This window comes from Artemia franciscana, chromosome 2 (genome assembly GCF_032884065.1).
Source record: "Artemia franciscana chromosome 2, ASM3288406v1, whole genome shotgun sequence".
Lineage (NCBI taxonomy): Eukaryota > Metazoa > Arthropoda > Branchiopoda > Anostraca > Artemiidae > Artemia > Artemia franciscana.
Window position 1 is genome coordinate 62,089,109 of NC_088864.1, and position 25,844 is coordinate 62,114,952.

General features: G+C 33.2%; 1 protein-coding gene across 6 annotated transcripts in view; it reads left to right on the forward strand.

Moving 5' to 3' along the window:
* LOC136043903 (kinesin-like protein KIF23) overlaps positions 1-25,844 on the forward strand; it is a 108,533-nt gene that overhangs the window by 57,879 nt on the left and 24,810 nt on the right. For 4 of the 6 annotated variants that reach the window (XM_065728934.1, XM_065728933.1, XM_065728935.1 and 1 more), the window contains 3 exons: positions 805-1,004; positions 13,387-13,500; positions 20,560-20,758. In XM_065728934.1, the coding sequence (XP_065585006.1) occupies positions 805-1,004; positions 13,387-13,500; positions 20,560-20,758 (513 nt within the window). The remainder of the gene's footprint in view (positions 1-804; positions 1,005-13,386; positions 13,501-20,559; positions 20,759-25,844) is intronic. The other 2 variants (XM_065728936.1, XM_065728937.1) reach the window with 2 other exon arrangements.

Genomic DNA, 25,844 nt, shown 5'->3' on the forward strand with positions numbered 1-25,844 from the left:
AGGATTTTTTTCGGGGGAGGGGGGTTATACAAAAAACCTCAGAAGCACAAAAAATTGTTTGTATCCATTTTGTTACGTTTTTATGAGTCAGGCAAACATTTCGGGGGGAGGGAGATCTAACCTCTTACCCCCCCCCTGGGTACGGCCTTGATACGGACGCATTCATATAAATAGTAGATTATTTCTGATGGTCTTCACATAGTTCATATCGACATTCAGTATTCTTTTGCAGAAACAAATTAAATACTGCTTTGTATTGGCTGTAAAAATTGGCTTTGTTTTGGGTTCCTTCCTTTTTGTTTCTTCTAAATCTGAGAACTATGTGAGTATTTAGCTACAAATGCTTCATATTGTTAAATAACATGAATATTAGCTATAAATAACAGGTTAAAACACAATCTTTTCTCCTTGTATTTAAGATGAATGAGCAAAATGTAAAAGGGTTTTAATAAAAAACTATTTTTTCTCTCTTTCTCTCTCACACTTTCTTTCCATTTACTTTCTCTGTTTCTTTCCGTTTACGTTTTTTATGACTTGTTGGTTGTTCAGGTTTTACCAAAAGTAAAGTGCAGATATGCTGGATTTAAAATTTTCTTTTCCGAAGTACTAAATATATTTCTTTGCATATTGAATAAATCTTAGTCGCCTTTCTGTATTTCTGTTAACTCTATTTTGACTAATAATAAGAAGTTTCTTAAATTTCTTATTATTATTTCCTTGCTTTTTTGTGATAATAAAAAGTCAAAGGTAGTTATCAATATACCAACATTATCCATATTTAAAGAAGAAATTTATCATTTGTAGGTAATATAAACAATACTTTGATGACGCTCCGTAATTGCATCGAGGTTCTTAGAGAGAATCAACTCAGTGGCACCAACAAGATTGTGCCATACAGGGATTCCAAAATTACTCACATTTTCAAGTCCTATTTTGAAGGCGAAGGAAAAATCAAAATGGTTGTCTGTGTAAATCCAAGAGCAGAAGATTTTGATGAGACTGTGGTAAGTTTTGAAGCCTGGTCCTTGCTTTGAAAGTATTTACTGTTGCACCTTGAATAAGAGACTTGAATTAGACACCTTGATTTAGAGACTCGGATTGGGAAATCTCCATGTCTCCATTCTCCCGGTCGGATTTTTGCTTTGAATTCATTTATTGATGCATCTAATTTTCTTCTCCTTTAATTTCTAATTTTTCTTTCTCCTTTTTCTCTGTGTGAACCCAAGGGCTGAAGATTTTGATGAGACTGTGGTAAGTTTTGAAGCCTGGTCCTTGCTTTGAAAGTATTTACTGTTGCACCTTGAATAAGAGACTTGAATTAGACACTTTGATTTAGAGACTCGGATTGGGAAATCTCCATTCTCCCGGTCGGATTTTTGCTTTGAATTCATTTATTGATGCATCTAATTTTCTTCTCCTTTAATTTCTAATTTTTCTTTCTCCTTTTTCTCTGTGTGAACCCAAGGGCTGAAGATTTTGATGAGACTGTGGTAAGTTTTGAAGCCTGGTCCTTGCTTTGAAAGTATTTACTGTTGCACCTTGAATAAGAGACTTGAATTGGACACTTTGATTTAGAGACTCGGATTGGGAAATCTCCATGTCTCCATTCTCCCGGTCGGATTTTTGCTTTGAATTCATTTATTGATGCATCTAATTTTCTTCTCCTTTAATTTCTAATTTTTCTTTCTCCTTTTTCTCTGTGTGAACCCAAGGGCTGAAGATTTTGATGAGACTGTGGTAAGTTTTGAAGCCTGGTCCTTGCTTTGAAAGTATTTACTGTTGCACCTTGAATAAGAGACTTGAAGAATTAGACACCTTGATTTAGAGACTCGGATTGGGAAATCTCCATGTCTCCATTCTCCCGGTCGGATTTTTGCTTTGAATTCATTTATTGATGCATCTAATTTTCTTCTCCTTTAATTTCTAATTTTTCTTTCTCCTTTTTCTCTGTGTGAACCCAAGGGCTGAAGATTTTGATGAGACTGTGGTAAGTTTTGAAGCCTGGTCCTTGCTTTGAAAGTATTTACTGTTGCACCTTGAATAAGAGACTTGAATTGGACACTTTGATTTAGAGACTCGGATTGGGAAATCTCCATGTCTCCATTTCTCCCGGTCGGATTTTTGCTTTGAATTCATTTATTGATGCATCTAATTTTCTTCTCCTTTAATTTCTAATTTTTCTTTCTCCTTTTTCTCTGTGTGAACCCAAGGGCTGAAGATTTTGATGAGACTGTGGTAAGTTTTGAAGCCTGGTCCTTGCTTTGAAAGTATTTACTGTTGCACCTTGAATAAGAGACTTGAATTGGACACTTTGATTTAGAGACTCGGATTGGGAAATCTCCATGTCTCCATTCTCCCGGTCGGATTTTTGCTTTGAATTCATTTATTGATGCATCTAATTTTCTTCTCCTTTAATTTCTAATTTTTCTTTCTCCTTTTTCTCTGTGTGAACCCAAGGGCTGAAGATTTTGATGAGACTGTGGTAAGTTTTGAAGCCTGGTCCTTGCTTTGAAAGTATTTACTGTTGCACCTTGAATAAGAGACTTGAATTGGACACTTTGATTTAGAGACTCGGATTGGGAAATCTCCATGTCTCCATTCTCCCGGTCTGATTTTTGCTTTAAATTCATTTATTGATGCATCTAATTTTCTTCTCCTTTAATTTCTAATCTTTCTTTCTCCTTTTTCTTTGTGTGAACCCAAGGGCTGAAGATTTTGATGAGACTGTGGTAAGTTCTCAGGTCTAATGCTTGCTGTGACAGTATTTATTGGTGCACATTGAATTCTTCTTCTTTCTTCTTCTTCTTTTTGTTCCTTCTCTCGGTTTGATTTTTGCTTTAAGTTCATTTATTGGTTCATCTAATGCTCTTCTCCTTTTCCTCCTTCGTTCTTCTTCTTTTTGTTCCTTCTCCTGGTCTGATTTTTACTTTAAATGTTGTTTAATTTTGTTTTCGCAGTATTTGTTGTTGCAGCTTGAATTAGAGACTTGAATTAGACACCTTGATTTAGATACTATGATTGCGAAATCTCCATGTCCTGCGGCAGCGGGCTCTCTGGTCCTGCGGCAGCTGACATTAAGCTGTAGGTCCTGTCTTACTAAGCAGAGATCAATCCCACTTTTGCGTAGCAAGGTTACTCTCAATATTAGTTTTGCCTCGAGGTTTTCATACTTTTTGTTGTTTCACTTTGTTTTGTTTTTTTTGTTTGTTTTTTCTAGCCCGCCTATTTCAGCTTGTTGTTGGGAAGTTTTAAGAGTATATTTTCAGTCGTTTTTGTGGAAAGTGTGAATCTTAGGCCAGATTGACGAACGTGGCATTATTTTTGGAACACTGCCAGGGTCAAAGAGAGTTGTTTTTGTAAGTTATTGGGCTTTGTTCATAATATGTTTGGGTTGCCTGGCCCCACTGCCAAATAAGGCTAAAGCATTCCCTTTGCTCCTATTTTAAGTAGTAATATTAGAAAGTTTGCTCGTGGTAAGAAAATCAAATTTTGATGAACCGACATAGATAAAAAAAATTTCAACGCCTAACAAAGTATTTGTTGATGCGATATAACATTAAAATTTTCAAGGAGTTGACAACTTTAGTGTTGTAGTATACCTGTGGTTCCAATGTGGTTTAACTGTGGTTCCAATGGTTCCAATGTTAAATGTGGTTCCAATTTTAAGACAAGGGAAGGAATTTAAAGTAATAATTGGCTGTTGTACCTTAGTCATCTTTCTGATGAGGAGTTAGTATGTTATACTAGTAGCTATACTTATACCTATCATTGACACTTGACCCCTAGGGTCCTAGTAGAGTTCAAGGTTGCATTTACTAAAAGCTTTCATTACTATTTTTTTCATTATGCACAAGTACCGTTATTTTTAGGGGGAAAGTTGGAGCATAAAATAATACTTTGCAAAATGCATCAAATTTATTTATAGCATTTTTGTAACTTTTTTACGAGTCGGAAAAAATGAAAATGAAAGCTTTTATTATTACTACCATTACTACTTTCATTACTCCGGCATTTTCTAAAAAGCTATCGTTTTAGAGTCAATTTGCTCTAATATTTACAAATACTGGCATGAAAGTAGGCTTAAGTAGGCTGTAGGGTAACAAGAGCAGTAATATTTCTCTATTTCTCTCTTAGATTCTGTTCAGTAAAACTGAATGTTTAACCTTATAAATGTTTATAAAGCTTACTTTATCCAGTGTAACACAAAATCCTTTATCCTGAAACAACTTTTTTGCTTTCAAAGTAATACTAGTTACCTGAAAAAAAAACCAAACTAACGCTCAAACATGTATGTTTTACAAACGCTGGTAAAAGAAAAAAAAAATGCTTGTTTTGAAAAAAAAAGAAAAAAAAAGTTTGTTCAGCTCTATGCGATTATTTTTATTTAAACTTATTTTGCTAAGCATATTTTTATATGCTTATATTTATCAGTGTATTTTTATCTGCTTAGCTTGTTTTTGTTTAAACTACCAAGGACATCAAAATGAAATTTTGTCTCTATAGATTCATCATAGGTTTGTATATTCTGGAAATCTGTGTTTTCTACCATTTTGTTTTGGTTATTGTACAGCTATTAAGATTTTTCTCATTGCGTTAATTATCTTCTTTATTCCCACAATGAATCGACAAACGAAAAATTTTCTGTTTCAAACAGTCGTGGTAACACTGTAAGTAAGGAGCGACGCGGCTCAATAGTAACCGAAAATCTAAAAAACGAAATTTTGATCCCAATAAATAAATTAAAAGAATTGGCTTAGTATGCTGATTCCAAATATATAAGATTGGTTAAGCTTGGTGTTACCCATTAAAGGCTACGAACCTGAGCGAATTTGCTTGATTTTCAAAAAAGGGGGAAACACCCCCTAAAAGTAAAAAAAAAACCTTATGAAATTCACACCATCAGATTCAGCAATTCAGAGAACCCTACTGTAGTGGTTTCAAGCTCCTGTCTGAAAAAATTTGGTATATTTTGCCAGAATAAAAATTATGGATGCGTGTTTATTTGTTTGTTTTTGTTTTTCCCTGGAGTGGTCTTAACTAAACTGTTGTCCCAGAATATCAGGAGAGGATTCGTGTGAACGCAACTTAAGTTTCTGGTGCCTCTTTAAAATTCCAAAAATGCTGGAGGTTAACTTTCCCAGGAGTGGTCTTATCTACACTGTTGTCCCAGAATATCGAGAGAGGGTTCGTTCGAACGCAACTTAAATTTCTGGTGCCCCTTTAAAGTTGCCAAAAATGCTGGAGGGTAACTAGCCCTCCTCCCGCGCCCCTTTTTCCCCAAAATCATTTTATCAAAATTTAGAGATAGCCTATTGTTCAACATAGTTGAGAAGCCCAATAACTATTTCCTTGAAAATAATATGACCCCGCAGTCCTTGGGTAAAGGTCTTAAAGTTGTAAGCAATGGGCAAGTTATAAACTTCCCCATTGCTTACGTATAGTATTTGGTATTGGGAAGTATGCATGTATTTTTCCGATGGGGGTTAATTTTCTTCTGGGGGGATTTTCCATGGGCAGGGAAGTTTCTTGAGGTTGAATTTTTGAGAGGAAATTTTACTCTGGGGAATCTGCCAGAATTCCCATGCTAACTTCTTTTTATTTGGTTTACTTTCTCTTTGCCTGCACATTTTACTTTTTGAGATGTTAAGGGTATTTTTTTTTTTTTTGGGGGGGGGGGGTAAATTTTTACTGCATTTGTATTTTCAAGAGGATATTTCTGTAGGGGGGGGGGGTTCCATGGAGGTGGATCCAGGTTTCCTGGCATTGTGATGCTTAAGAAACGATCAGAACATTATTATTAAAAAACAATTTTTTTTTTACTGAAAGTAAGGAGCTGAATTAAAACTAGAAATAACCGAAATTATAATGTATATGAGGGGATTCCCCCTCCTAAATACCTTGCTCTTTATGCTAAAGTTTGAATTTTGTCCCAATTTTCTAAGAAATACTTCTGAAACACAAGGGTCGTTTAGTTAGAACAACGAGAAGCTATTGCAACCGGTTCCATTGCAACTGAACCACCGTGTAACTGAAACACCGTGTAACTGAATGACCGTGCAACTGAGCCCCCATGCGACTGAACCCTTTTGTAACCGAACCACCGTGCAACTTAACCCCATTTAACTAAACCCCGTGTAACTAAACCACCGTGCAACTGAACCATCGCGCAACTGAACCACCATGCAACTAAACCCTCGTATAACTGAACTCTCGTGCAACTCAACCACCATACTTACACTGGGTAAAACACAAGTTAGAATCTTAATATGTTCAACCTTGTTAAAATTGTTTGCTTTTTAAATTCACTGATATAAATGACTGTCAAGATGATTGATGAAAAAACTCTGTTTTATTGTCACAAAAAAAAAAATCGGACGTCACAAACTGTTAATGCCAGATTTTGTTCTCCCATTTTGTATGTCGGTTAATGGGGATTCCATTCGTCCTGTCACTATCTACGGGTCTAGGCGTTTACCCCCCCTCTACCATGGAAAAACTCTCGTCTGGAAAATATCCCCTCGCAGAAAATTCGGTTTTCCAAATTTGAATATTTTATTTGAGTTTTGTTATTTTTTAGTTTGGTCGAGAAGTGCTAAAACAAGTGGAAAAGAGGTATTTTGTGGAAGTCTAGCCCCCCCCCCCTCCGTGCCAAAATTTTCTTCTCGTATTAAATACTCCAGAAACTCTCCCCCCCCCCCGCCTTTAATAAAACTCCCACAGGAAAAATGTCCATATTTTTCCTTGTAGCAAACACTATCTATAAGCAATGGGAAAATTGCAAAACTAAAAAGGTATTTAAACTTCTGCAGTACCCATTGTTAAAACTTAGTATATATTAAATTTTTAAAATATATATTAATTTCTTTAATCATTTTTAAAATATAATATATAGATTTAATATATATAGAAGGGACGGTCGTACAAACTTTGGAAAAGGGCTCATTTTATTGGAAATTGAAATTTCAAGTTCAATTTCGAAGAATCAAATGTAATCAAAGGACAATCAGCCTCTCCCTCTTAACCGCCATTTTTACCCCAAATGCATCCGATTAAAATAAAAAAAATAGTTTTTTTCAAAATAATCTAAAGGTCAAATAACCATGCCTCTGGTGTTAACAATCCCACCAGCAGCTCCTGGAGTAAGGGCTGTAAATAAAGCTAGTTACTCAATGTTACCCCATAAGGTTTTTATGGAAAAGATTTTGTATGAACTAGGGGGAGGGGAGGGGTGCTCATTCGATTGGAAATTTCATCGAACTTTTTAAGAGTTAAAAGTGACCAAAGAGCTTCCACCCTACCCTCTTTTTTCCCCAAATGCACCCGATCGATAATTTTGACGTGACCATTTTATTTAAAACAGTTCAAAGGTTAAATAACTATACCTTCAGGGCTTACAACCCCTAAACCCTGGTGCAAGGGCTGTAAGTTAAGCATTTTGCCTATTGTTAACATAAAAGGTGTTTTTTCATCAAGAAAAGAGGGTATTTTGATCCTACAAATAAAAGATAAAAGTATGAACCATTGAGGTCAAACCTTAGGGAAATGTCAAGAAGAATGCCAAATACAACCAAAAAATATTCTCTCCTTTATTGGTTGTGAAAAGGAAATACCAGCAATATTTACAATGGTTGATGGTATCAGCTGTAACATTGTTCAGGAAATGTTTAGGAACATCTTTAACTAAATCAAGAGGTACTATTTACATCCAGTATTAAAAGACAGACGTATATGCAATGTGTCGAGAACGATTCAGGGTATAAACTTGAGTGTATGAAACTTAGATTTGCAGGGCATGCTGAAGGAAATCAGACAAAAATCCTGGAGTGCAGCCAGCCCCCCTCCCACATTCTTTTTAGGTGCAATCTCCTCAAAGACATCTGATCAAAATTCGTTATCTAGATTGACAAAGATTAAATATTTTAAACACATATGTTTATTAATTAACCTCCAGAAAGGTCTGATTCATCTGACAAAAAAAGAAATAAATCATCTTCAATGGTTTGTGACATGGGATCTTCTTTTTTTTCTAAAATAAAACAAAGCTATTTTATGAATGATCTTGACAGGCGTTTATATCATGATTTTAAGAAACAAACAAGTCCAACTAGGTTGAACATGTAAAAACTTTAACTTGTGTTTTACCCAATGCTATTGCCTCATATTTTTAGAATACTAAAAAACTGAGTTCAGTAGTTCAGTTAAGCGAGGGTTCAGTTGCAAGGCGGTTCAGTTGCAAGGTGGTTCAGTTGCATAGGGGTTCAGTTAAATGGGGTTGAGTTGCACGAGGGTTTAGTTAAATTGGATTTAGTTGGCCGGTGTTTCAGTTATGTGAGGGTTCAGTTGTACGCAGGTTCAGTTACAGGAGTTCAGTTACGCGCGCACCTTGAATGTCCAAAATCTGGTTAATGTCAACATTCACCGTTGAATGTCCGAAATTTCTTTTCCTCTGCTTGGATTCAATCAGCTTTGCGAATCAGCTTTTTCAGTCTTATGCAAGCTGTGATAGTAAAAATGAAAGTCAGTTTAGGTTTGGTTAGGTTAAATTAGGTTATGCATCTTGGAAATGGGTCAAAAACCTAGCCTAACCTGTCACCATCAAAACCTTGTATAAAACTGAAAAGGTTGACTGTCAACGGTGACTAAATCCAAGGAGGAAAAAAGTATTTCGGACCTTCACCGGTGAATGTCGACATTCAGCAATTTCGAACATTCACGGTATCATATATATTTCTTTTCAACTCCTATTTTGAAACAAGATGTTAAGTTTATATTCTTGCATAGTTTGAATCATTCACTCACTGTTTGTTGTTGTTTTTTTATACCCTCTTTACCCTCAATTATTGGTAGTTACACTTTCAGGGAAGTTGCACTTTCTAGAGCTATATGGTGATGTTTTTTTCGATTTTGTGCTAATTTTTCATACGCGTTGTATATTGAAAAAAAAATTAAGTTAAAAAAAAAACAAGTTTTTCCAACTGAAAGTAAGGAGCAACATTAAAACTTAAAACGAACAGAAATTGTTCCGTATATGATGGGGGCTGTCCCCTCATTAATACCCCGCTCTTCATGCTATAGTTGTTAGTACTTCTAAAAAACTTCTCTTTTTAATTAAACACCCCTTGTGTTTCAAGAGTCGTTCTTGAAAAATTTGAACAGAAGTCAATCTTTAGCGATAAGAGCAAGGTATGGAGGAGGGATAACCTCCCTCATATCCAAATAATTTCTGTTCGTTTCAAGTTTTAATATTGCTCCTTACAGTCAGTTGGAAATATTTTTTTTTTTGTATTTAACTTTTGATTGTTTCTCAAATAGCACCTTGTAATCTGGCCCCCTCCATGTAAAGTTGCCTCCCCAGAGGAATTCCACCATGAAAGCTCCTCCTGCATACCCCCCTCTAGAAAAATTTTCCTCCCCCAAACAGTTCCTTACTCCCTGAGAATCCACCCGGAAATTTTTTTGGTGACGATTCTGCCTCAAAAATTATCGTTGGCACACTTCATTTGAAAAAAATCTTTAATATCCGATCGTTTTTCAAATCATACCGGAAATTCCCATTCGTAGAAAATGTTCCCGGTAATCCCCTCTCGTTGCTCCCACAGAAAATCCCCCACCCAGCGGTGGAATCGTCCAGACAATTCCACAGTGGTGAAAAATTTCTCCGGACAGTTTCTCGGGAACATATCCACATCAATATCGAGTCGTAAATAAAAGTAGGACAAATAAAAGTAATTTCCTATAGGATTTCTGAATGTAAAATGTAGGGGGCTAGTTGCCGTCCAATATTTTTGCCTGCTCAAAAAGGGCTATAGGAACTTTCAATTTTCATTAGAATGAGCCTTCTTCCGACATTCTAGGACCTTTGGTTCGGTAGCATCACCCCTGAGAAAAAAACAAATAAACATGCATCCGTATGTTTCTTCTGCTAAAAAAAAAATATATATACAAAAGCCCATATCTTTGGAGATAGGTACTTACAGCGTCTATAACAGCGTTCTCTGATACGCAGAATCTGAAGGTACGGCGTTCATTAAGGCTCTTTGACTTTTTTGGGGCGTTTCCCCCTGTTTTTGGAAAATCAGGCAAATTTTATCTGAATCGTAGCTTTTGATGTGCAACACTAAACTTAATGAATATTATATATTTAGAATCAGCATGAAAAGCCAATTCTCTTGACATGTATATTGATATCTTTTTTTTGTAACTATTGAGCCGAGCTGCTCCTTATTTACAATAAGTTACCCCGAACTGTTTGAAGCGTGGTACTCTCTAAGTCATAAAAATACATACCTTCATCCAACAACTTTTGGATTAAATTTTTTTTTCGGGTTTTCCTAATTTTTTTAAGACGGGTATGGTTATGTAAGTTTCTACTAAGAATCACCTTGCATTTTTAGTTTCTTTTGTACTTTAAGGTATAGAGTCAAGGGCGCCAGCTGTGAAGTCGTAAGTTTGAGGGCTAAAGTAAGGTTGATCGTAAGATTTCAAAACATCAGTTTTTAAGCTTTTTCAGTTAATATTTTTATGTTTTTGACGTTTTCGAAATTGTTTAATTTGACAATTTTTGTTTTAATGCATATATTAAATCTGTTTGAATGTTATTGTGACTATGTGCCTCGTTCTTACATTTGTCGTCTTCGTAATCGTGTTATTTTTCCAAAAAAAAAAAAAAAAAAAACATTGATGGTGGGGGGCCTCTAATTTTCTAGTGGCAATCCCTATATAACGTTTATTATCTGGACTGTACATAATTTTCGGAGATTATTTTCAAATAATACTTCAATTAAAAGGTGCAAGTATTTTTGAACGATACAAATTGACACAGAACAATCAAAGGGATCTTTTCCTACTTCTTATAAATTTTGACTGAAACTCACTTCAACCACAATTCCTGTTGAGTTCTTCATGATGAATGGAAATATTTAAAGTTTCATGGGATTTGCCATTTTAACTATTGGGGTTGTCAGTTTCGGATACTGGACAGGCTTTAGGAGGCCATTCCTCCAATTCAAATTAGGGTTCACTCGGGTCGAGGACTTAGAGAAACAAGTTTTAATCCAACCGGAAAAAAGTTAAGGTCCTATTTTGAGGGGCCCATGCTCCCAGCCCGAATTTCTTTTGTTCAATGGGGTCCGCTTAGCCCTGGAATTCTTGAAACCCCTCAAGTGTTTTATTAGTCGAGACCTTCTAAATACAAAACAAAATAAGAAAGAATCACGTTCTCTGTAACAGCTCGGGTTGTCTATTGTTTTTTTTTTTTCTGAAATAAAAATCGAATATTTTTTACTTTTGGTCATGCCCTTAGTGTTGAGGTTTCAATCGTTCCCCATTTTGCTGCTAAAAATCTTATTTAATTTCGCTATATAAAAAAAATTCTTTGCAATGGTGAGTTTAACTGTTGTATATTTGTATCCGTAGTGGTTTTTGCCTCTCTTGCGCCCAGGGTAAAATCTAGATTAGTGCACCTCCCCCACCCATACCCTGTCTCCCGCAAGATTTTCAGGCCATATTTTAGCAAAATTTTCATTCATTAGTAAATTATTTTCAATTTATTGATTAATGAATAGTTTATTGTTTAATTATATTTTAATTAATTATTTGAATTATTTAATTGTTATTTATCATATTAACTAATTAACATATGTTAGTTCTTTCTACGTATTAACTGCACACTTTGTTTTATTTTAATATAAATAAAATTTCAGGATTTACAAAATGATTACAACCATTAGATTATTTACTTAAAATTTTGCGCCCTGCAAATTTCTGCGCCCGGGGCAAATGTCTCCTCTATCCCTCCTTTAAAACCGCCTCCGATTTGTATGCGTGGCGCATTTCTATGAATGAGACCTGAAATATTAGAAGGAAACGTCAAAGTGCTTCGATATATTTACTCAAATTCAAAATATCATTTTATTGTCACTACTCGGCATGTTTATTTCGAGAAAAAAATTAGTTCCAACAGATATTCGTTTTATTGAGACCTTATAAGAAAGTTGACACTCGAGTCTACATTAATGGTCTTGCAACACCTTTTCTTTGTAAATTTTTTAGTTGGAAGGGGGGGGTAATTAAAAAAAAAATTCCATGACATAGTTCTTTGCTTGAGATAATTCATGCTCTAAATTCTTTTTTGAGGCTATCCCCTTTTCTCCATTGTTCCCTTGAGATAATTTATTCCCAAATTTATTTCTGTCTTATTCTAAAAAAAAGTCGTTTTCTAAAAAAAGTCTTTTTCTAAGAAAAATGTCTTTTTTTTTAAAAAAGGGGAGTTGGGCATTTAGCTTTTCCTACTTTTTTCATTCAATAATTTATGTATGTCTGTCAGCTTGTTGTTGGTTTGCTGAAATGGATCAAAAATAAATATGCCTGTTAAAACGGGGTTAGGTTTTTCATTTTATTTGACAATTTTTACAAAATAAGTATTGAGGTTCAACCTCAAGGATCAGTCTGTCGTTTATTCAAGTTTTCTCTTGGTAATGAATAGTAATTACAGCTATTTCACCTATATAGGGGAAAATGAATTTTCCTTAAACGCGTCAATATTAAGGCTATATAAAAAGTAATAAAGGATTTTGCCTTTGACTATATTTCCTTTGCTTTATTGAATATGAGGATTTTTGGGTTGCATCATTCAACGCAGCTTAAAAGACTGCATATGAAAGGAACCTTACCTACCAACGACATCAAAACATTTTCATTCTGAACCCATTTTAGGTCTTCTAATACCTGAAAACTACGATTTTCTACCTCTTGTTTCAGTGTTTTGAAGTTTTTAGATCAGTGTATTATTTTCGTCAGTGTTGCCACGTTGAACCGCGAAAATAAGCATGCGAAACTATTCAATTAAATTAAATCCACACATTAACAGTATGCTGATTCCTAAAGACAATCATGTCTTCAAAGAAAAGCTACACCTTCTTAAGGTGTATGGTCCCATGTGTTTTTAAGCCTTTTTTTTATTTTGTACTTGCTTTTCTATCTTTTTTGATCTGCTGCCTGCTTTGACCAAGAACTGAAAAACACAAGAACTTAAGAATAGAATTTCTGATTTTCCTAAAGTTTTATAATATAATATATTTATTTATATTTATTTAAATAATTAAATATATAAATTAATTAAATATATTTATTTTTATATATATAATATATATATTTATAATATATAAATATCACATTTCATTTTCACTTTCCTTCGTTCTTAAACTAAGTTTCGCCCAAACTACACATACGAGGCATACATTTTTGTACCACAATATATTATATACCCTGTCTTTTGGCACATTCTCAGTTCTTAATTGATAATTATGCGACATCTATTTAGGGGGGAGGGGTGTCAACTTGTGTCTTAATATTATTATTTTTTACTATTGCTATTATTTATTTCAGCTTGTTTTTCGTTTTGCTGAAATGGCTCGTGAAATATCAGTTCCCATCGAGCCAAAGACTTTGCCTCCTGCTCGTCCTGATCCGTATATTCCTGGAAGGCGAAAACAAAATCATGTAAGTATTGTATGTTTTATCCATCGATTTGCCATGTGTTCATTTTCTCATTTACTTATACTCTACAAATTTTTATGACACTTTTATATATTATTTATAAGTATCGTACTTTTTATCTATTGATTATCCGTTCATTAATTTTCTCATTTGCTTATACTTTAACACATTTTTATTACACTTTTATAAATTGTTTATACTTTTGTGGCTTACAGTCACTTTCTTGCTATGCATTTTCTCACTTATAATGGATACTCAATGCAATAATATTAGTTTAAATTCAAAAACAACTGGGGGGGGGGGGGGTAAACGCATGGGTAATAATGGAAAACCTTGGGCAGCTTGTTATTGTGGCAATGAAGTCGTACAAAAAAAGTAGAAAATTGGAAGAAATGTGGTATTTCCTTTAGAAAGGTGTTATAGAAATGTCTAAAACTATAATTGGGGTGGGGGGGGGGGGCTCTTGGGTTATAACACATGGACTTTTACGCTTTAAGTTGGTGTTAGAATCATTTTGAATAACTTGCTAGTCTCTCAGAAGGTGGCTTCACTCCTTAAAGCTACTAAAAAGAGGGGGAGTACATATATATATATATATATATATATATATATATATATATATATATATATATATATATATATATATATATATATATATATATATATATTTATTTATTTATTTATTTATTTATTAATAGCAAATACGGTAAGCTTTCAAGCTTGTCGCACTAAACATAATAAAAAGAAATTATGACAATACTGACTACATAATACACACATACAAATCAATGAAAATAACAACTACAATAAACACAGACAAATAATACTATGAATTATTTAAAATGATTTACTTTGAAAATTTGTTTCTGCTAGTTTTGTTTTGAATCTGTTTATGTCACCTGTTAGAAATGTTTCAGGTGGAAGGTCATTCCATGGCTTCCACACCCTGCTGTAAAATGAACGTTGGCCTATTTTCCTTTTTGAAAGTGAGGGGTACAATTTATGTGGGTGATAACGGGTCCTGTTACTGTCATTAAATGTGAAGAACTGTGATGTACTTATATTATCAATGCCTTTGATTAAATGGAATGTGTTAATACTGTCTGCCCTATCCCTTCGGAATTGAAGACTTGGCAATCCTAGCCTGTGCAGTCTATTTTCATATTGCAAATGTCTCAAATAAGGCACAAGCTTAGTAGCTCCTTGCTGTGTTTTTTCAACCCTTGCTCTGTCTTTTTTCTTCAATGCATTATTATTTTGCATTGTATTATTGTATATATGTATTATTTTGCATATGTATTATTTTGCATTCGAGTATAGGTCGAACTGTTGATTTATAAAGGGGGATACATATATATATATATATACTAGCTGTTGGGGTGGCGCTTCGCGCCACCCCAACACCTAGTTGGTGGGGGCGCTTCGCGCCCCCCCCCCAAGCCCCCCCGCGCGCGTAAGTCGTTACGCGCCATAATAGTTACGCGCCATTGTAGTTGTGTCCCTATGTCCCACCTGTGAATATAGATAGATATATATATATATATATATATATATATATATATATATATATATATATATATATATATATATGGTTTTAACTACGTAAAACTTGCGAATATACAACATTCTTTGCTGTCCCATTGTCTTTGCATATAAATAGATTGTCAGGTTTACCGACTCTTGAACATGCAACATATAATGGTCCATGGGAAAACAATCTGTATTCAGATCTATACCTCATGATTCTAATGATTGCCCTTGAGCTTTGTTGATGGTGATTGCTAATCGACCATTCCCTGTCCCGGTGTCCCGGTCGTCATTTATATCCCCCTGTTTCCCCCGGTGTCCCCGTTGTAGTTGTGTCCCTGTGTCCCGGTCGTCATTTATATTCCCTGTGTCCCGGTCGTCATTTGTATCCCGGTGTCCCGGTCTGTATATACATTCGTTTTTTAGTTTTGTTTTTCTCCTTTATTTTTTTCCTTTTTTTTTCTTTTTTAGTTTATTTAGATTTTTAGATTTTTTAGTTTTTTTATTAGTTTTTAGTTTTTAGTTTTTTTTTTCTTTTTAGTTTTTTTGTAGTTTTTACCTTCTTTTTAGTTTTGTTAGTTTTTTTTTTTACTTATGTCCTGGTCGTCATTTATACTCCCTGTGTCCCGGTGCTTTGTTGATTGCTAATCGAACATTCCTTTTGTCTCGTCATTTATTTTTTTCTTTTTTAGTTCTTTTAGTTTTTACCTTTTTTAGTTTTTTTTAGTTTTTTAGATGAAAATTTTTTTTAGTTTTTTCCTTTTTTTCTTTTTAGTTTTTTATTGGTTTTTACCTTTATTTTAGCTTATTTTTCAGTTTTTTCCTTTTTTTTAGTTTTTTTTTATTTTTTATTTTTTTTAGTTTTTTACCTTTTTTTAGTTTTTTTAGTTTTTTTAGTTTTTTAGCTTTTTTACTTTTTTTATTAGTTTTTAGTTTTTTTTGTAGTTTTTGCCTTTTTTTAGTTTTTTCAGTTTTTTTTTTAGTTTTTTATTGGTTTTTACCTTTATTTTAGCTTATTTTTCAGTTTTTTCCTTTTTTTTAGTTTTTTTTAGTTTTTAGTTTTTTTAGTTTTTTACCTTTTTTTAGTTTTTTTAGTTTTTTTAGTTTTTTAGCTTTTTTATTTTTTTTATTAGTTTTTAGTTTTTTTTGTAGTTTTTGCCTTTTTTTAGTTTTTTTAGTTTTTTAGCTTTTTTATTAGTTTTTAGTTTTTTTTGTAGTTTTTGCCTTTTTTTAGTTTTTTTCTTTTTAGTTTTTTTGTAGTTTTTACTTTCTTTTTAGTTTTGTTAGTTTTTTTTTTACTTATGTCCTGGTCGTCATTTATACTCCCTGTGTCCCGGTGCTTTGTTGATTGCTAATCGAACATTCCTTTTGTCCTGGTCGCTTTCTCTTTGAGTGTCGTCATTTATTTTTTTCTTTTTTAGTTCTTTTAGTTTTTACCTTTTTTAGTTTTTTTTAGTTTTTTAGATGAAAATTTTTTTTAGTTTTTTCCTTTTTTTCTTTTTAGTTTTTTATTGGTTTTTACCTTTATTTTAGCTTATTTTTCAGTTTTTTCCTTTTTTTAGTTTTTTTTATTTTTTATTTTTTTTTAGTTTTTTACCTTTTTTTAGTTTTTTTTAGTTTTTTTAGTTTTTTAGCTTTTTTACTTTTTTTATTAGTTTTTAGTTTTTTTGTAGTTTTTGCCTTTTTTTAGTTTTTTCAGTTTTTTTTTTAGTTTTTTATTGGTTTTTACCTTTATTTTAGCTTATTTTTCAGTTTTTTCCTTTTTTTTAGTTTTTTTTAGTTTTTAGTTTTTTTAGTTTTTTACCTTTTTTTAGTTTTTTTAGCTTTTTAGCTTTTTTATTTTTTTTATTAGTTTTTAGTTTTTTGTAGTTTTTGCCTTTTTTTAGTTTTTTTAGTTTTTTAGCTTTTTTATTAGTTTTTAGTTTTTTTTGTAGTTTTTGCCTTTTTTTAGTTTTTTTAGTTTTTTAGCTTTTTTATTTTTTTTATTAGTTTTTAGTTTTTTTTGTAGTTTTTGCCTTTTTTTAGTTTTTTCAGTTTTGACGTCACCTGATCCAGTTTTTTCAGGTGACGTCACCTGATCCATCCACAGACAGACAGACAGACAACTTATTTTTATATATATAGAAGATATATATATATATATCTATCTATCTATATATATAAAAATAAGTTGTCTGTCTGTCTGTGGATGGATCAGGTGACGTCACCTGAAAAAACTGTATCAGGTGACGTCAAAACTGAAAAAACTAAAAAAAAGGCAAAAACTACAAAAAAAAACTAAAAACTAATAAAAAAAATAAAAAAGCTAAAAAACTAAAAAAACTAAAAAAAGGCAAAAACTACAAAAAAAACTAAAAACTAATAAAAAAGCTAAAAAACTAAAAAAACTAAAAAAAGGCAAAAACTACAAAAAAAACTAAAAACTAATAAAAAAAATAAAAAAGCTAAAAAACTAAAAAAACTAAAAAACTAAAAAAACTAAAAAAAGGTAAAAAACTAAAAAAAATAAAAAATAAAAAAAAACTAAAAAAAAGGAAAAAACTGAAAAATAAGCTAAAATAAAGGTAAAAACCAATAAAAAACTAAAAAGAAAAAAAGGAAAAAACTAAAAAAAATTTTCATCTAAAAAACTAAAAAAAACTAAAAAAGGTAAAAACTAAAAGAACTAAAAAAGAAAAAAATAAATGACAACACTCAAAGAGAAAGCGACCAGGACAAAAGGAATGTTCGATTAGCAATCAACAAAGCACCGGGACACAGGGAGTATAAATGACAACCAGGACATAAGTAAAAAAAAAAAACTATCTATATATATAAAAATAAGTTGTCTGTGGATCTGTGGATCGTGGATCAGGTTACGTCACCTGAAAAAACTGGATCAGGTGACGTCAAAACTGAAAAAACTAAAAAAAGGCAAAAACTACAAAAAAAACTAAAAACTTATAAAAAAAATAAAAAAGCTAAAAAACTAAAAAAACTAAAAAAAGGCAAAAACTACAAAAAAAACTAAAAACTAATAAAAAAGCTAAAAAACTAAAAAAACTAAAAAAAAGGCAAAAACTACAAAAAAAGCGACCAGGACAAAAGGAATGTTCGATTAGCAATCAACAAAGCACCGGGACACAGGGAGTATAAATGACAACCAGGACATAAGTAAAAAAAAAAAACTATCTATATATATAAAAATAAGTTGTCTGTGGATCTGTGGATCGTGGATCAGGTGACGTCACCTGAAAAAACTGGATCAGGTGACGTCAAAACTGAAAAAACTAAAAAAAGGCAAAAACTACAAAAAAAACTAAAAACTAATAAAAAAAATAAAAAAGCTAAAAAACTAAAAAAACTAAAAAAAGGCAAAAACTACAAAAAAAACTAAAAACTAATAAAAAAGCTAAAAAGCTAAAAAAACTAAAAAAAAAAGGCAAAAACTACAAAAAAAACTAAAAACTAATAAAAAAAATAAAAAAGCTAAAAAACTAAAAAAACTAAAAAAACTAAAAAAAGGTAAAAAACTAAAAAAACTAAAAACTAAAAAAAACTAAAAAAAAGGAAAAAACTGAAAAATAAGCTAAAATAAAGGTAAAAACCAATAAAAAACTAAAAAAAAAACTGAAAAAACTAAAAAAAGGTAAAAAACTAAAAAGGATCTGTGGATCGTGGATCAGGTGACGTCACCTGAAAAAACTGGATCAGGTGACGTCAAAACTGAAAAAACTAAAAAAAGGCAAAAACTACAAAAAAAACTAAAAACTAATAAAAAAAATAAAAAAGCTAAAAAACTAAAAAAACTAAAAAAAGGCAAAAACTACAAAAAAAACTAAAAACTAATAAAAAAGCTAAAAAACTAAAAAAACTAAAAAAAAGGCAAAAACTACAAAAAAAACTAAAAACTAATAAAAAAAATAAAAAAGCTAAAAAACTAAAAAAACTAAAAAAACTAAAAAAAGGTAAAAAACTGAAAAATAAGCTAAAATAAAGGTAAAAACCAATAAAAAACTAAAAAAAAAACTGAAAAAACTAAAAAAAGGCAAAAACTACAAAAAAACTAAAAACTAATAAAAAAAGTAAAAAAGCTACAAAACTAAAAAAACTAAAAAAACTAAAAAAAATAAAAAATAAAAAAAAACTAAAAAAAAAGGAAAAAACTGAAAAATAAGCTAACATAAAGGTAAAAACCAATAAAAAACTAAAAAGAAAAAAAGGAAAAAACTAAAAAAAATTTTCATCTAAAAAACTAAAAAAAACTAAAAGAACTAAAAAAGAAAAAAATAAATGACGACACTCAAAGAGAAAGCGACCAGGACGAAAGGAATGTTCGATTAGCAATCAACAAAGCACCGGGACACAGGGAGTATAAATGACGACCAGGACATAAGTAAAAAAAAAAATTAACAAAACTAAAAAGAAGGTAAAAACTACAAAAAAACTAAAAAGAAAAAAAAACTAAAAACTAATAAAAAAACTAAAAAATCTAAAAATCTAAATAAACTAAAAAAGAAAAAAAAAGGGAAAAAATAAAGGAGAAAAACAAAACTAAAAAACGAATGTATATACAGACCGGTACACCGGGATACAAATGACGACCGGGACACAGGGAATATAAATGACGACCGGGACACAGGGACACAACTACAACGGGGACACCGGGGGAAACAGGGGGATATAAATGACGACCGGGACAAAAAAACTAAAAAGAAAAAAAAACTAAAAACTAATAAAAAAACTAAAAAATCTAAATAAGCTAAAAAAGAAAAAAAAGGAAAAAAATAAAGGAGAAAAACAAAACTAAAAAACGAATGTATATACAGACCGGGACACCGGGATACAAATGACGACCGGGACACAGGGAATATAAATGACGACCGGGACACAGGGACACAACTACAACGGGGACACCGGGGGAAACAGGGGGATGTAAATGACGACCGGGACACCGGGACAGGGAATGGTCGATTAGCAATCACCATCAACAAAGCTCAAGGGCAATCATTAGAATCATGAGGTATAGATCTGAATACAGATTGTTTTCCCATGGACCATTATATGTTGCATGTTCAAGAGTCGGTAAACCTGACAATCTATTTATATGCAAAGACAATGGGACAGCAAAGAATGTTGTATATTCGCAAGTTTTACGTAGTTAAAACCATATATATATATATATATATATATATATATATATATATATATATATATATATATATATATATATATCTATCTATATTCACAGGTGGGACATAGGGACACAACTACAATGGCGCGTAACTATTATGGCGCGTAACGACTTACGCGCGCGGGGGGGCTTGGGGGGGGCGCGAAGCGCCCCCACCAACTAGGTGTTGGGGTGGCGCGAAGCGCCACCCCAACAGCTAGTATATATATATATATATATATATATATATATATATATATATATATATATATATATATATATATATATATGTATATATAATGTGTATATTCGTTCAAAGATTCGTTCGCTTCTATTTTTGCTTATCATTCATTGAATAATTTTTTTTCTTACTTTTTTTTTAGTTTCAGCAAGAGATAGATAGAATTTCACGTGAAGAGCATGCAAATTCTGACCAAAATGTCGTCTTCAGTCTGGGTACTTTCCCGCCCCATGAATTATTTCAAAATGCAGATATACAAGAAATACTTACAAATTTGGAAAGTCATCTTAAGCACCGTATTGACACCAGGTCACAACTGAATTCAAACATTATGTTAAGAAGTAAGTAGCTCTTAGGTAATCTGCCAAAATTTCTTTAGAGGGTGAGGGAGGAGGTAAAGAATGTATTTCCGTTTAGTATCTGAAACCTGAGGCAAGCGCTGGCTTAGTTCTAAACCTTTGAAATTTTTTGAAGGTCCTTGGATGAGGATTTGAAAATTTGAAATGGATTTGGATTTGAAAATTTTTTGAAGGTCCTTTGGGAGGAATCCTTATCCCCTAATCTAGTATAGGAAATATTGTATCTGTTTCACTGATGTTAGCTGGTCTACATAAAAATCTGTGCGGTAAGGGCAGAAATTTGGATATCCTAGCCTGGAATGAAGGATCTTATTCAGACCGGTGCTGGAAGGTCTCACTTTGAACCTCCTAAAAGACTAAGAGGCTTTTTTCCGACTCGCAAGTCTGTATTAAAAATGCAGGTTAGAAATAAGCTTAACTGAGACCGTAATAAAGCTCCACGAGAGGTACTCACCCCCCCCCCTGAACAAAAATCTTAGATATGGTCCTGCTGGAATGCTGTGTCTGGTGCTTTGTGCCTCAGATATACTTTGTTCTGCCCTATATTCCAAGTTGAAAGATCAATGTGGCAAAATCGATAAAATACCACATCATATCAAACAGTTCGTGGTAACGAACTGTAGTAAGGAGCGACCCGGCTCAATAGTAACTGAAACTGTAAAGAACGGAATTTTGATACCAATAGTTACATGAAAAGAATCATATTTAAATGCTGATTTTAAATATATAAGTTTCATCAAGTTTGGTCTTACCCCTCGAAATTTAAGACCCTAAGAAAATTTGTCTTGTTTTAGAAAATAGGTGGAAACATCCCTTAAAAGTCATAGAATCCTAAATAAAATCACAACATCAGTTTCAGCGTATCAGAAATCCTACTGTAGAAGTTTCAATCTCCTATCTACAAAAATGTGGAATTTTGTGTTTTTTGCCTGAAGACAGATCACGGATGCGTGTTCATTTGTTTCTTTTTTGTTTGGTTTTTTGTCCAGGGGTGATCGTATCGACCCAGTGGTCCTAGACAGTCGTGAAAGGGCCCATTCTTACCGAAATTAAAAGTTCTAGTGGCCTTTTTAAGTTACCAAAAAAATTAGAGGGCACCTAAGCCCCCTTCCACGCTCATTTTTTCTCCAAAGTCACCGGATCAAAACTTTAAGATAGCCATTTTGTTCAGCCTAGTCGAAAAATCTAATAACTATGTCTTTGGGGCGACTTAATCCCCCACAGTCCCTGGGAAAGGGGCTGCAAGTTACAAACTTTGACCATTGTTTACATTTAGCAATAGTTATTTTTAAGTGTACAGACGTTTTCGGGGGACTTTTTTGCGTTGGGGAGGGGATGAGTCAGGGGGAGGGGGCTACGCCGGAGGATTTTTCAATGGAGGAATTTATCTTGAGTGAAGATAATCTTCATGGAAGGGGCGCAGGATTTTCTAGCATTATTTTTTTTTTAAAAACAGTGATAAAATAAATAAATAAAAAAGTTTTTTCAACTGGAAGTAAGCAGCAACATTAAAACTGAAAGCGAACAAAACTTATTACGTATATAAGGGGGGTTCGTCTTCTCCTCAATACCTCGCTCTTTACGCTAAAGTATTTTAGTAATTTCAACTATTTATTTTACGACCTTTGTGATTAAGGGGTCATTCTTAAAGAATTGATACATTACATTATTACGTTAACTCAAAAACGTTCAGAAATTAAATGAAAAAAAAAGTTTTTTTTAACTGCAAGTAAGGAGTGATTAGAACTCAAAACAAACAGAAAATATTCTGTAAATGAAAGGGATTGTCCCCTCCTCAACGCCCCACTCTTTGCGCTAAAGTTTGAATCTTTCTGACAACACTACTTTTTTAATGCAATGAAAACTTTAGCTTAAAGATCGGGGCGTTGAGGAGGGGACAACCCCTGTCATATGCGGAATAATTTCTGTTCGTTTTAAGTTTTAATGTCGCTCCTTACTTGCAGTTAAAAAAAAATCCTTTTCTTTAATTTAATCCAATATAAAGCTTTCATAAAATAATTTTCTTTGGTCTTAGAAACGAGGATTTTCTTGTACCACTCACTGTATACCATTTTATATATAATCGTTTATATTATTTGAACTTATCTTAACCCGAGAATAATAATGGTGCTTAAAATTTACCCCTGTGAAATCGAATCTATCTTTTTTCTTACCCTGAGAGTTATCAAAAGGAGTTGGCCTTTTGTCTTTGGCCGTAAGGAAGGTACTTTGTCAGTTAGTCTTGTATCAGACTTCAACGGGGACAAAGCTATAGGAGGTGAGGGGGCAAGTTTTACTCATCTTCAGTATTTTTGCAACTTTTTTTGCTTTCAGCCAGTGGTCTCATTTCTCAATATTTGAGAATGACTTGAAAAGTTGATTTAATTTTTATTCCTTATGTAATTTATTTATTAATCTGTATCCGTATTTGTAAACTTAATGGTTAATATAATTGTTTATTTTAATTTATTGCGAAGCTGACTCTGCTCTTAATTGCTCTATGTAGTTGGCGAAGCTGTGTCGGCGTTATAATGGTTGGCGAAGCTGTGCCGGCGAAATAATTGTGGTTGACCAATGTCTTGGCTGTGTTTGTGTGTTTGCTGTATGGCAAGGTGAATGTGGCTTTTATCAACTCGTTTCTCATTTACGCACGCAATGCAAACCTCCTGGGATGTAAACCTCGTTAGTGGTGTGGCTTTATGATGACTTTTGTACTTATGACTTTGGCTTTATGATGAAGAGTATTGTCTGCTTTTTTGTTCTAATTTTTATCCGAATCATTTAGAAAAAACATTATCAGAGCATCGATGTCAAAGATGAAGGCGTTTCCCTTTAGCAATAATGTTCCTCGGTATCCCCCTATAGTATTCCAGGGTTAACATAATGTGACCATTACTAGTAACCCAGTATCAAGTCATCTTATTTGAAGCTAGTCTCTTGGACAAATCACTGCTGTCTTGGGAGCCAAGCCCAAGATTCTCGAGTGACTAGCCAGAGCTTCCAGGGCTGGTCCAGCACACATTGCACCAAGCCAACTGACGCTATCATAGCGGTGCGCACTCCTTCTACCTAGTACTCCAGGACGTCCCTTGTTTAAAACGTTCTGACTTACTTCTTATCATGAAATTCCTGCTTTGTTTAATATTTTTGCCAATCTTCTCTCTTTTCATTTGAGGATGTTCGACTTTTAATTTAACCAAAGCCGGAATGCCAAAAGGCACAACTTTTGTGCTTTCAGTGTTCCTCATATCACACTATGAACACACTTCCTATGAGTCTTCTTCCGTAAAAACGTGGCTTAATCCTTGGGTCAAACAGAAAAAACTGTGGTGACAGAAGATATTCGTCAGTGAGCAATGTCAGGTGCCTTTTTTTTCGTTCAGGATTTTCAAGACACTAAACATTTACTGGCAAAATATTTGAAATTGAAAGAGCGTATTTGAAATGGATCAGGATGATGTTTTACTGCCATATTTTCTGGATAAATCTACAATTTTGCGTCCCTTTTTTCGTAAATATTCTTTTGGAACTGGGCAGCCATAATCAGCTTCTCTGTCAAATCACTTTCAATATTAATTGTTTCTTCTAGATACATTGTTTGACAGGGCAACTAAAATTGTCAAAACTGAGCAATCAAATTGTAGCGATGAGGGAGTTTCGCTCCGGTTTGAACCTCTGCGCTTACGCTTTTAATCTGTTTTTGTTATAGCTCTTGACTATTGGACCAATCTACATTTTCGCACTGCTTATTCTTTGATATCTAACCAATCAAACGAGTAACTAATAGTTTCCTTTTAAATTGTTCCTCCTCAACTTTTCAGATCGGTCAAGTTTCAGATTTAAACTTGACAACCGGCATGATGGTTAAAATTGTGAGAGAAACAGTCCATGTGCATGCAGGTTGTCAAAAGCACATATCTCAGGAATGAATTTTTGTATTATTGGATTATACTATTTCCGATTCTGAAAGGTGTACGCCAAGGAGCTATCACTTCTCCAGTTTTATTTAACAATTGTGTTACCGGTGCCCAGGAGAAGCCGGACTGTATTTTTATCTTCAAAGGAGTTGATCTCTCATTAGATACGTTTGCAGACGACCTACTAAACCTTTTCTGCACTTTTCGAGGATGCTCTTCGACCTTTGAGTTTCTCCAAGAAGAGTACGAACACATTGGTTTAAGCTTTAACACCGATAAAACAGTTGTTTTACCATTCAACTATAAAGGGAATAAAAGTTCAATAAGTCTACCCGGCTCTGAGGTTTCTTTTGCTAGCAGCCTTACTTACCTGGGCATGCCTATCGGAGCAAATCTGAAAGAAATTGCAAACCTGGCACTTAAAAATTATTCAAGTAAGACCAGGGCTGCGTATGCCTCTCTGGCTTCAAACGTTTCGTATCTAAGTAGAGTTTACCGTGCTCACTTATATAATAGCCTAACAGTTGCTCACATACTTGTCCTTGCTCCTGTTTGGTCTTTTCATAATTGTGGCGAAAGAAAGCAAGTTCATCTCCTTTACTTTAAATTTGCAAAGTATTTAATGGAACTTCCAACTTGGACAAGTAACTCCTTTCTGCAACGAAAGTATCATTTGGTAAACCCAGCTGGAGTTATTGAGGAGCGTATCTGAGATTTCACTACCGAATGCCAGAAGTCTTCCCATCTTTAGTCATTTCTCTTTGTCCCTTGTTTGCAGTTGTCAAAGTGTGTTTTTATTTCTATTGTCTCTTTTTTTTCTTGATTTTTTACTCTGTCTTTTTCTGGGTTTTCTGCCTAGGTTTTTGTGATGGGTTATAAATAAAATGATGATGATGATGATGATTAAGTCGGAACTTTCAGGCAATGCTTAAAGGGGAAGATCAATTGACCAAAAGGCAATATGTGTATGCTACTACTACCACTGTTACTACTACTATTACTACTTCAATTGCAACTACTAGCAAGGTCAGATTATTAAGATGAAAGTTTCAGGAAGTGTTGAGGAAGGAGTCGAACTAAATTAAAACTATGAATATACAGGTCATCAAAAGGGCATATTGGCCATGTCATAGTAACGACAACCTCTTTTA